This window comes from Engystomops pustulosus, chromosome 10 (assembly GCF_040894005.1).
Source record: "Engystomops pustulosus chromosome 10, aEngPut4.maternal, whole genome shotgun sequence".
In the NCBI taxonomy this organism is placed as follows: domain Eukaryota; kingdom Metazoa; phylum Chordata; class Amphibia; order Anura; family Leptodactylidae; genus Engystomops; species Engystomops pustulosus.
In genome coordinates, this window is record NC_092420.1 from 31,073,752 (window position 1) to 31,086,088 (window position 12,337).

At 41.4% G+C, this 12,337-nt stretch overlaps 1 protein-coding gene across 2 annotated transcripts in view; it reads right to left on the reverse strand.

Annotated features, from left to right (window-relative positions):
• The window catches only part of SFMBT1 (Scm like with four mbt domains 1), a 61,770-nt gene that overhangs the window by 20,939 nt on the left and 28,494 nt on the right, over positions 1–12,337 (reverse strand). For both annotated transcript variants that reach the window (XM_072126750.1, XM_072126749.1), the window contains exons 6-14: positions 11,872–12,112; positions 11,659–11,753; positions 10,343–10,444; positions 9,740–9,893; positions 8,883–8,965; positions 7,570–7,696; positions 6,215–6,328; positions 4,568–4,604; positions 2,136–2,194 (exon numbers count right to left, since the gene is read on the reverse strand). In XM_072126750.1, the coding sequence (XP_071982851.1) occupies positions 2,136–2,194; positions 4,568–4,604; positions 6,215–6,328; positions 7,570–7,696; positions 8,883–8,965; positions 9,740–9,893; positions 10,343–10,444; positions 11,659–11,753; positions 11,872–12,112 (1,012 nt within the window). The remainder of the gene's footprint in view (positions 1–2,135; positions 2,195–4,567; positions 4,605–6,214; positions 6,329–7,569; positions 7,697–8,882; positions 8,966–9,739; positions 9,894–10,342; positions 10,445–11,658; positions 11,754–11,871; positions 12,113–12,337) is intronic.

Consider the following 12,337-nt stretch of genomic DNA (forward strand, 5'->3'; position numbering starts at 1 on the left):
TTTTTAAAACTTTAATACCCTAAAAAGTAAATTTTCTTAAACTGCTATTGGGGCGTGGAGTAGACGGACATGAGGATACACGTCACGCTACTCCACACCCCAGTAGCCTCTTTTCTCCTCCTACCCTGACATCTTTGGCGTCCAAGAAGCCGGAGTTCTGCGCATGCAGAGCAGTGGCCTTGCAGCAGAGGGCCAACCGTTCTGTGCATGCACAGAACGCCTGCTTCCCAGACGAGGGTGCGCAGCTACGATGAGCTGCACGCCGAAGATGCATCACGTTCGTAGTGCTGTCTATTATTCTGGTACTATAGATCAAAGAACCACAAGCAGGGAAGGGGGGGGGGGGGGGGAGTATTGTGTGTGCAAATTATCTACACACTGAAAAATCCATCTGTAAATATGCAGATTTAAAGGCGTTGTCCAGACAATTTTTTTTTGGTTTTTAGAACAGGTTTCAAAAATGGGATAAAAATAAAAAGTAATGATATATCACTGCCTGGCTTCGCATGAGGTTGGTGACTGTTGAATGGTCATTTTCTGTGGTTCAAGAGGGATCATAAAGCCGAAACCAGCAGAGGTTCATAACAGGATTGGGTATGGTTTGATAAAATACACAGAGTCATTTTAAGGCTTTTTTTGGTTACATGTTGCTGCTGATCTACACCTTTAACATTCCAAGGGGTTAAAACTACGTTGAAAATGCTGACAAAACCACCTACAGATAGTCAGCAGATTTGATGTCAAGAGCAATCCTTAAAAATGATCAGCAATGTAAAACTACAATCACTTACACTGGACATGGGAAAAGTTAAATATTAGTTTTCTGGACCGTCGAACAGTCTGGTAGTTTTTTTTTTTAATGACATCTGGTCTGGTTTTTGCATTACAACTTCAGAATGTGGTGATGCATGGGGAAACCCCCTTGGATGTAAGCGGACTAGAACACCAGGGACAAATAAAAGGTCCGCAGTTATAGAGGACCAATGTTTTTTACCACTTTCATTTAGTCAGGGGATGACAGAGGCCTCTCCCAGTCCTCTAGTTTCTATGGTGTCAGGAGACACTATGGAAGTGCAGTTCTGGGTGTACCAGTTGTGAATGGGCCAAGTATTTCATCACTAGAACTTTAGAGCGAACCTGCCATCAGGAATGTCATTTTTAGCTGGTGACAGGTTCCAATAGCCTTTCTATACTGATTGGCAGCATTCTGAATACTGCCACTACCTTATAAAACATAATTTCACATTAGCTGGCTCCCTGCCAGCAGTGTGTGTTTGTTTACCTGAAACAGACACAGACTGCAGCTTCCCCCCCCCCCCCCACTGGTCTCACCACACACTGTTGGCAGGTAGCCAGGTAAATGTGAAATAAATTTTTATAACGTATTTCAGAATGCCAACAAAGACATTTTTAAAAGCAGCATAGCATAGGCCAGTGATGGCGAACCTTTTAGACACAGAGTCCCCAAACTACAACCAAAACCTACTTTTATGTCTATTGATCCCAACTGTAAGTCTTAATCGTATTGGCATTCTGAGGACACCAATATAATAGAAAGAAAATTTGGATTGTAGCGTCCTTGCAGGGTCCCCTGAAGAGGAATAATCAGGGGACACAGAGCAGGAGCTCCAAGCATAATCCATCTCTATCCATACCTTCTCGCTTCTTGTGTAGTCCTGGCAGCCAAGAAGAACAGCTTTGGACCGCAGTAGGAAACCTTGAGTCATGTCTAGCAAATTTTGTGCTGGGGTGAAGGCCTGGGTGCCCACAGAAAGGGCCCCGTGCCATAGGTTCGCCACCACTGGAATAGGCTATTGGAATCAGTCACCAGCCAAAAATGACATTCCTGGTGACAGGTCATCTTTAACAGGGTTCCAAACCCAAGGGATATAAAATAGGCAATATTGTAATTACCACTTTACATTTACAAAAATACAATTAACTCTTCAGTTTGCAACATATAATTTTAATAACTCAGCCTAAAGTATCCCACTCCTAATGTCTTCTATAAAATGATGACATAACACATGATAACAACAGTTTACAATCTATAGTACATAATAGCTGTAGTAAAATCTTCATGCACATCAGATTCGGAGATTATGAGAAAGTCACTATTCACAGAAAAGTCTTACTGGTGTTGCTGGTAGTGGTATCAGACCCGCTTCCTCCATGCCCTTTGTTAGACAAATCTCTAAAGAAGAGAGAGAAAAGATGTCAGTCTATGTAATAAATACTTTGCTGTCTGTTAGCTGGTGTACCACATGGAATGGGGCTATAAAAAGGGAATCTGTCTGTAGCTCTGTATGCTCAATACTGCAGACAATGGTAGGTAGTAGCTCTGGAGAACGGTGGAAAAAGCAGCACAACTGTGAAAAATACATTAATATTCCAGGGTTGTAGCTAGACTAGCAGCACTCATGAGATTTATTCACTGAACTCCACACAGTACCTTCCCCTCAGCCACTATTGTATCAGGCTTCTGTGTGAATAATCCAGTATATACCAGTGGTTGCGAACCTATGGCATGGGTGCCAGAGGTGGCACTCTTAGCTCTCTCTGTGGGCACCCATCACCCAGCATTAAGGTCACCATTTAGGACTCAATACCTTATCCTGTAGTCACAGGCAGCTCAGGACGTGCCATGTTCAGTGCCATTTTAAAGTGACTACAGTGCAGGAGGAGCAAGGAGGTGTGGACAGAACCGGATTATCATTGTAGACCCTTAACAGGATGAATCACAAATCCAGTGAAGGGACCTACAATAATAATCCAAATTTCTCCTTTCTACTGTATTGGTGTCCTCAGGATGCAAATACGTTTGAAACCCGAGTTACTTTAGTTACTTTAAATTGGCATTTGGCACTTTGAGAAAAATATGTGAGTGCCAAAACTACAAGCAAAAGCCAGTCCCTAAAGGGTTCGCCATCACTAGTATATACTCCGGAGAGGAGCTGGGCAGCAGTACAGTGAAGAGAGCTCACACAAAAGTGCATCAAGTCCAGGAACAATCCGGTAAGATAAATGCATTATTCAAAGTTCTGCTACCAACATACAGAAAAAGGTAGGATTACACAGACAAAACGATTTGCAGTTCTACATTGTCGAAACTGATAATGGATGCTCTTTAATATTACCAACGTGGTAAAATTCTGCTTCGTGTTTGTAAAGGTGAGAACACATTTTTATATGCATTGTGTGCATGTCTAGGTTTTTGTTCATTTTAAAAGAATATATCTACGTAGGTAGAGAAGATGTCAGTTAATAAAATGTTCACTGTAAGATCTGAGATCTAAGATATATGTATAAAGTTGGATTATTGTATTCAGTGTCTGGCAGGCTCTGACGTCAGCAGAGAAGAAGGAGGAGAGAACTACAACACACATGCTTGACAAAGGGGGTGGTCCACAAAACATTGCACACCTTATGGGGGGGCTCGCATGCCAGCGCTGGATCCTAAGGCTTCTCTGCTTACTCAAGTTGAATGGGCTATTTATATTTGAGAAACTATTGCTTGTAACTTTTTGCAGATTTTGTGCCAGTTACGCTACTGATTATTTAGGTCGCTTTACGAGTAAAGAAAAATTTTAAAGGGGGTTTCCCACGAACTAAAGTCAGGGCCTAACTTGCTGATCAGTGTGGGCCTCGTCGCTCCGTCAAAGTAAAGGAGCAGATAGCTACGCCCGACCATTCTGCTCCATTAATCTCTATGGAGCTGACAGATTTACGTCAGCTCCAGAACTTTTTTCTGCGATCTGATCTGATGTGCAAATTAGACCCTATCCCATGAATAGTGCCTAACTTTAGTTAGTTGGAAAACCCCTTTAACTACAGGCAGTCCCCGTGGTTACGTACAAGATGGATTCTTTGTAGTTTTTTTTAATTTAATGTTCACCTATTAAGGTAGATCCTGTGGTAGGTGCATCTAATGTATGTAAGGATAGCCCTTTTTAGGCCTAATCCTTTACTCCCCTCTATCATTTCTAATCTTTAATCAGGGTAATATGCAAATTTTCTAAAAAGGCTACTGGGGAGAGGAGTAACCGGAGCTACACGGCGCGGCTACTCCTACCCAGACATCTTTGGCGCAGAACACAGGCCAGCAGCTGCGCAATCTCAGCTCCAAAGCCGGAGTGGATGAGTGCACACAGCTCCTTGTAGCTGCGCACTGAAGTTGTCTGGGTAGAAGGATCAAAGAGGCTACTGCAGAATGGAGTAGCCGCGCCATGTAGCCGCATCTCCAGCTACTTCTCGCCCCAGTAGACTCTTTAGTAAATTTGCATATTACCCTGATTAAAGATTAGAAAAGATAGAGGGGAGTAAAGGATTAGCCCTTACATATGTTAGATGCATCTACCACCGAATCTACCTTAATATTGAGAAGAAGTGGTGGGTTTCCTTCAAGGAAAAACCTAAATAAATCCTCCCCTAAAATTAATCTAGGGCGTAGTGTCATTGTTAAAGTTCACCTGTGGGTTGATCTTAAGAAAAAAAACTCCAAAGAACTGTTGCCAACAATTTTTATGAATGTTCCTTTTGCATGCAATTTTGGCTTAGATTTACTTACCTCTGAGAGTGACTGTCGGTCTTCTTACGTGGTTTTGCTAAAAGAGGAAAGAAACAAACAAACAAAAAAAAAAAACAACTTATGATTGGTAAACAAGAATATAAATATATACAAATATTTCTACCAATAATCTAGAAAATATAATTTCAGTGGAGCTTATTAATATTGTTATCATCAAACACATCTTCTAAAAACTGAGAAAAACCACAACTAATCTGAAAGTGTTAAACATGGATTTGGAAGCAAATTTTCATGGGGTTTTGGACTTTATGGGATTGGCTCTAAAAAGTTTACCAAGATAAGGCTACATTTCACAGTGCCGTATGGCACATATACACGGTGTATATACGTCCCACACACATAGAAATGGGCGTTTTCTATTTTTCTCCAGAAATCGGCGCCGTGCGCAATGGTCCTCTATGAAGAGGGGGCGGGAGTGAGCAGCGCTCTCTCCCGGCGTCAACGTGTGCCCACCATGCTCTGGTACGGCAGGCACATGTTAATGTGGCCCAAGAACAATCTCCTCAAATGGTCATTGATGTTGTTCTTACCCCATTAAACTTTCCCATTCTGCCCAAAAGGAGCTAGGAGTGCAGTTACTGGCCGGCAGACCCTTTTGGAACATCCTATAAGGTCCCATGTTCTGTGGGCCTCAGACAGGTCAGGGACCGTGCACCAATATATCCAAGCCCCTACAACTAATGACATGGGAGCAGTGTTCACATGGGTAGATGTATTCCGTAATGAGCTCATACCTTCTGACCCCTATGAAATCCATAGGGCATCACATGAAGCCCAATATTGGCTACCAGCAGGTCATGGCTACTATGAGCAGAAGGTGAAGGTTTACCAGGGTAACCCCATAAGGGGTTAAGTACAATCATTATATTTTGATAGATCGGGCATTTTCAGACGCGGCGTTACCTAAAGTGTTTATGATTTTTACTGTTTATAACAGTTCTAGGGAAAGGGGGGTGATTAGAATTTTTAGTTTTTTTTTAATATAATTTTTTTTTTAAAAACTTTTTATTTTTACTTTTACTATTTTTCAGACTCCCTAGGGTACTTTAACCCTAGGTTGTCTGATCGATCCTATCATATACTGCCACACTGCAGTATGGCAGTATATGGGGATTTTCCCCCTCATTCATTACAATGTGCAATTATCACATTGTAATGAATGGGTTAAAAAGAGACAACTTCGGGTCTTCGTGAGACCCAAAGCTGTCAGGGCAACGGATCGCCGCTCCCCGATGACGTCACGGGGAGCGACGATCTGCGGCAAGATGGTGGCGCCCATGCGCCGCCATCTTTTTGAAGCCGCCGGCAGCGTTGCCTGCCGCGATTGTCTGGAAAACATCGGGTGTGCCCGGTAAGCCTTTGCTGCTATATGCAGCAAAGACTTCCCGGCTATAGAGAGGGCTCAGCTCACAATCCCTCTCCATGCACCGGGACCTGACGCGCGTTGGGAAGGTGTTAAACTTTCGTATTTGCAGCCAACCCCTTTGAGATTTCATATCATTTCATTACCATATAAAAGAATCTCAAATTCCATGAGGGAGAAAAAAAAAAAAAAAAAAAGGAGCATTAACCTGAAATTTATGGAACCGTTATCTTAATATATCACAATAAAGTGATACAACTTACCATTGAGTGGAGGTGGAGTACATAAAGGGTGCCCATTAGTTTCACACCATCCCATTGGAAAGAGGTCTGTGGATTCCAAATGCACAATACATTGTGGAACAGGGGTCTTGAGACCTGGATTACAAGAAATATTGTTATGTGAAAATGTTTTCCGCCTTCTTAATATGGAATTGTTAACACTGAAGAGAATGTCTATAAAACAGATCAAGATAGAAAGGGAAGATCAAACGGGGAAAAAAGTGGGTTTATTTTTGTTTTTAATTGGTTGTAGCGAGAATAAACGTTCAACGGATGGTGTGGTGGCTGTAACAGTTTCTCTTCAGAGATCTATAGAAACTATTCACCCCAAACAACTGACAGCTCTTAGCTTTGTTCCTTAAATGTCTAAAATGGACATAACCATCGGGATATTAGATAATTTACAAATATATATCTATTCTGCACCACTTTCTTGAAATTTAAAGCAAGCCCCCGGTTCATAAAAGGGCTTTTGCCTAACTAGCTGCCGTTCCGATCTATAAAATGGCCGCAGATGGAGTGTCATGTGCTAGCAACGATCGCTGGTGTTAACGGTGGGCATTTGCTACATAATACAGCAAATACCCGGTACGTTTGACGTTTGAAGAGGGCTCAGCCGGTGAGCCCCCTTCAAACATCCTTATCACTGTGACGTATGCATATTCCCCCTACGTTCCCTCTGCTGCCTTAGCACTTCACCCCCTCACTCTGTCTTATGTAATCTCACAGCAGCAGTGGATGTTTCAGCACATGGTGGGGGGTTAGGGGGATGTGCTCCTGCACAGTGTAACAGTCTGTGAAGGTACAACATGGAGGGGGCTCCGATAACATCTCCACATTATCATTAGCATAAAGGTTGATTTTAGAAGGAAGGAGGCAATGGATAACAAATAAAAGAGGAAAAAACCTAATGAATGTGTGACCTTTAACTTGGTGCTCATTTAGACGACTGTGGTTGGTCCATCAATCATGGCACGTGTGATGGCTGGATTTTGCAGACACATTTGGAGGACAAAACTCTGCATAAAAATAAAGGAGTCCCTGCTTCCCCATGAAACAGCAGTACCATACTACAATCATGATTACAGTTCAGCGCTGCTGTTCCATCCAGATGCAGGGACTCCTTGCATCACATATTGCTGGGACATAGTACAGTCATAAGCACATTATTCACTCAGCAAAATCCAGCCACCACAAGGCCCTCAGTCATGGATGAGCCACATTCATCTGAATGAGCCCCTAAAGAAAAGTTCATATCGGTCTACCTCATGAATATACAATGAAATAACATTGGGGTAATAAGTACAAATATATCATTTTAATTTGAGGACCAAGACCTTCCAGCTGGAGCCAGACGTAATGGCCGGTGATCTTCATAACAGTGGCAATGCAGATATCCTGTGGCTTGAAGGGGTTGACTGCCTCAAGCTTCATGTTTTCCTTAAGAACATGTTCAGTGGAGACCTGCAAAAAAAAAAAAAAAAAAAAAAAAAGAATAAGGTTTGTAAGAACGTGGCTGTGGTTCATCAAATGTGGTCGAAGCTGCGCACAAGCTAAACTATAAAGGGGCTGCAGGACTCCGCTAAACGCTACAGCCCCTTGTATCAGTCGACTGGCAGTGTCAGCACCGCTGCTGAACCTAAGAAAACTTCTTTTAAAGGGGTTTTCCCACAAAGGCAAGTTAGGCCCTATCCACGGGATACATAAGTGTAGGTTTTCCCATGAAGTTCAGACTTTAGAAACTTAATAATAGCAAAAACATAAATTTAAGATTAGATCAAGAATTTAACAAAGCTAAAACTGCAATGAATAACATCTTCACCCCTCGATGTGTCCACGTTATATCATCACCGTTGATACATGTAACATAATACGATGTCCTGAGCTCGGATGCGAAGAATTGCTTTTCCATAACCAATCACTGGGGGCATTATTAATCAAGACAAAAAGGATGAATTTAACGGCACTTTTATTGCGAGGCGTTAATGAATATTTATCACATAGATGGAAGTTATTTTGGCCACAGGACACAGATGCCTTAAAGAGTCTGTCATTCTAAAAGCTGGGGAACTACAATAGGACACATTTACTTCCAACTGTGTATGAACCAAGAAAAAATAAATAAATAACACACTACCAAAGTTTCTTGGAGTCTAGATGTAGATTATATATCTGTCCACTAGGCGTCACTGCAGGGCTAACATTCAGCAGACAAACCCTGGAAACATCTACAGACGTATAGAAAAATCTTCCAACGCTGGATATTAATGGATTCTATTGTTCTCTGTCGACAGACACTTTTGTTGTGTCCCAACTAATTGTTGTGTTTGGGATAAAAGTGACACTATTCAGCTGTAAAACATTTGCATATTTGCACATTTTAATGCAGTAAAAGAATAATAAGGAGCAGCAATATTTGGATTCTTACGATTCTTATTAAGAATCACTTTTGCTGAAGGCGAACAATTGTTAATCCCCATACAGTGTGCATAGTGTTAGTAGCACATCCTATCTCTAGGAGATGGATAGATATGATTTGATAACGCAGGCTGCCTTTGTTTCCTTTCTCCCGCTGCTGTGTACAGTACATCCAGCTTTCCATGCGCGAGAGTCTCGGCGACCTGCTAGGTTGCGGCAATGAATAGCTCACCTCAGGGAAGCAACTGTCAGGAGCAGCACGAGAATCGCAATGAGTCAGATATTTATCCCAGTCAAAGGATTCTTCAGAATAACCTGAAGGAGAAGAAGAATGACAAATAGAGACACGTTACCTAGATTTACCAGATGTACAAGAAAGAAACTCAAGACTTTTACACAATGAGTCTAAAGAATTTTCAGTAAAAATAAAACATAGCTTTATAATTTCTCTGCAGAAGATATTTGTAATACACAAAAGCCTCCAAAAATAGAGATTATGAGCATTGTACACACCATTACCAGTTTTATTTCCCCCCATTTTATTATTTTATTTGGAGCACTGAATATTTTTATTTTTTTTTTTACAACGCCAAGAAAAAAAAAAAAAAAAAAAAAAAAATTAAAAGGCCTTAAAGGAGGACCCATCAGGGTGGTTTGGGACACAAAACTACCGGAGACCCATCTTTTGCACTCCCTTGGCACCTGCACAGTTCTTCAACGAAGTTGGTGCGCCACACGCAGTTTTCATTGCGCAAACGCCATAACTACAGCGCATGCGCAGTGAAAGAAGGGTGTAGCACGTTGCTTTCACTGTGCGGACATGGAGAGTACTAGATCAAAGTATAAATATTTTTATTAAACACTAATAGCCCCCACATACAGACTTTGTAAAGGGTGTTTTGGGACACTATACCACCAGTCCATAAGGACCTGTGGTTGGGTTTCTGTCCCAAAGCGACCTGACAAGTTCTTTTTCTTTTGTAAATCTGTTCTGAAATATGTCCTTGCCCAATAATAAACTATACCGAATGTTTTTTTTATAGGACACACCCATGTTAAAAAAACATGTATATTTTAAAGTAGACATACCAGGAGGGGAACGGACAGTCAATCCCATCTTCGCGCTCCATTGTGTAGGGAGAATATATGGGCTGTTCCGGTGGCACACCATGGACTGATGAGTCCTACAATTCTCATCCCTTAGATCATCGAGTTGAACCAAGAAATACTGATCATTGAAGACCTGGAAAATAGAAGGGTGTAAGTTTTAAGACAAATACAGAACAGGTAATGGAGAAAAGAGTGACCCAGTGCAGCGAGGGAGGGGGGCACTGTTACTATATTGGCTAATTTAGTGGCACTATTGCCCTTATTGCTGCACAGAAGGCACATGTCCACAACAATACAAGGTTATCATGTTACGGTGCATGCAGATCCTGGCTTTTTCCCCCTAGTTTGTTTTCGATAGGTTCTCTTGAGGTGATCTCAGAGTCTGTTCCTCACACTGTGTGTATTATCGCTTACACATGGGACTAGGTAATTGCTCCCGGCAAAGAATCTGACAGCCTCAGCTACACGCACAGAATTTTTATGTACAGATCTAGTCTTGTCTGGAATAGCATCCTTACAGGGCGCACAGACACTGATAAACTATATTAAGGGATCTAGGAGAAGTATGTAACATATTGTTACCTTGGTCACTGTAGCAGGAACAATGCACGACGGATCTTTGGGGTTAATTGCCTCCATTTTCATGCCTGGTGTGAACGTGTGATTGGGAATCTGCATCTGTTCCTAGAAAACAAAAATGATACAAATCTTGGTTTAAGAACTACTCATTTTATTTTTACAATTGAAAATAATAAAAAGGTGTCCACCTCAAAGGAGGATATAGCAATGTTTTTTACAGTGTTTATTCAATTTTTTTTCTAACATATCATTTATCCAATGTGTATATGCAGTTGTGCAATTTACAGCGCTAAGGATCCTTAAAGAGGTTTGCCCATGAAAGGAAAGTTCTCAAATTTTTGTCTCTTAGTGAAGTTCCCACAATAATGAATACATTTTTAACCCCTTACTTTGCAATTTTACTCAGTGTTATTGCCGTTTTAGCTCCCATCACTCAGTGATGGTCCGTGTAAAATTCCAAAGTGAGTGGACACTCGCTGAGCAGACACTTCACAATTTCTACATGAGATGCTGTGTGCTGACAATGTAGAGTATCAGAATACAGGTTTATCTACACTTTAAGTTCTGAAGATTCTACTAGTATCGGACGCATAAAGGAGATCAGAATCTGCCTGACCATAGTCATGAGTTTATGGTCGTATCCAAAAATGACAAAACAAAAATGTAAACACCAGGACTGATCGGTCATGACGAAATGCTGTATATTTGTTATCAGTGAATTAGAGAATGTGTTATTTTGTCATCCTGAACATATTTAAGAATTTTCTTTGAAGGGGTTTCCCACAAAGACAATTCTTGCCAAAACTGGAAGAGGAGGAAAGTTATGTAGGCAGGAATAGCAATGCTCCAGGTACTGAGGACACACCCTAGGTGTACCAAGTGTGTAATATACATACATATTAAACTGGGAAGGTCTTTAAAGGAAACCTACCACTTGAAGTGGCAGGTTTCCGATGGCAATACCGGGCACCAGCTCAGGGTGAGCTGGTGCCGGAGCTTATTTTAGTTAGTGTTTTAAACCGTGGTATTGCCATCGGAAACCTGCCACTACAAGTGGTAGGTTTCCTTTAAAGCTACATAATGGAGTTGAATACTGGTCTGATGAAAGGTTCCCTTTAAATATCCCCGTTTATTAAAACTAAGCTAACGACTTGTAGATATCCCATTGAGGTTTCCATACTAGCCATTAAAAGCATTAGGAGGTCAACTATGAGAATTTTCTGCACAAACAAAAATGCAATGATCCTTTAGCACTTACATTTTCTGGCCATGATGTCAATGATGGTGATGGCAATGTTAGTTGGATTGTGACCACTAACCTGAAAGAACTCAGCCGGTACAAATTTTTCAGTGTTTTCTAAGCATTTTGTCAGTATTTCTTTCCATTTCTCCTCTGTGTTCAGATGAACAATTTCTACAAAAAAAAAATATATATATATTCATGTCATTGGCAATCGTTTCCTATGAATTGATCACACAGGGAGTAATAGCAGCAACTCCCCCCCCCCTTCTATCACAGTAAATGTACTTACCATGCGGGGGCTTTATTTCATAGCCATTGTGACTAGCCCACCCCATTTCATGCAGGCATGGGTTAAGGTAGAAGCAGTGCAGGCTTGGCCAGTCAGGAGCTCCTTCATACTCGAGCTGAAGTCTTCCCCCAATGTTGTCCAGCACTCGTACCGGCCATGCAGCCAATGAGTCCTGCGAGTGCTGAAGTTCTAGTCTGTAACCAGACCCAAAAACATCTACAGGGTCTTTCCCTCTATGAGGCTGCATGGAAACAAAATACAATCTTATTTATCAGGAATAATAATTCTAACTTAAATTAAATCTCTGGAATTAACCAAAAACTTCATGAAAAATCAGAAAAACTGAGCTCTACAGAGAGCCATAAAGGCATTGCCCGGAGTTTAAAAAAACATGGCTACTTTGTTCCAGACAGAATTCCACAGCTGAGCATTGTTTGTGTCAGTATTGCAACTCAGCTGCTTAGAG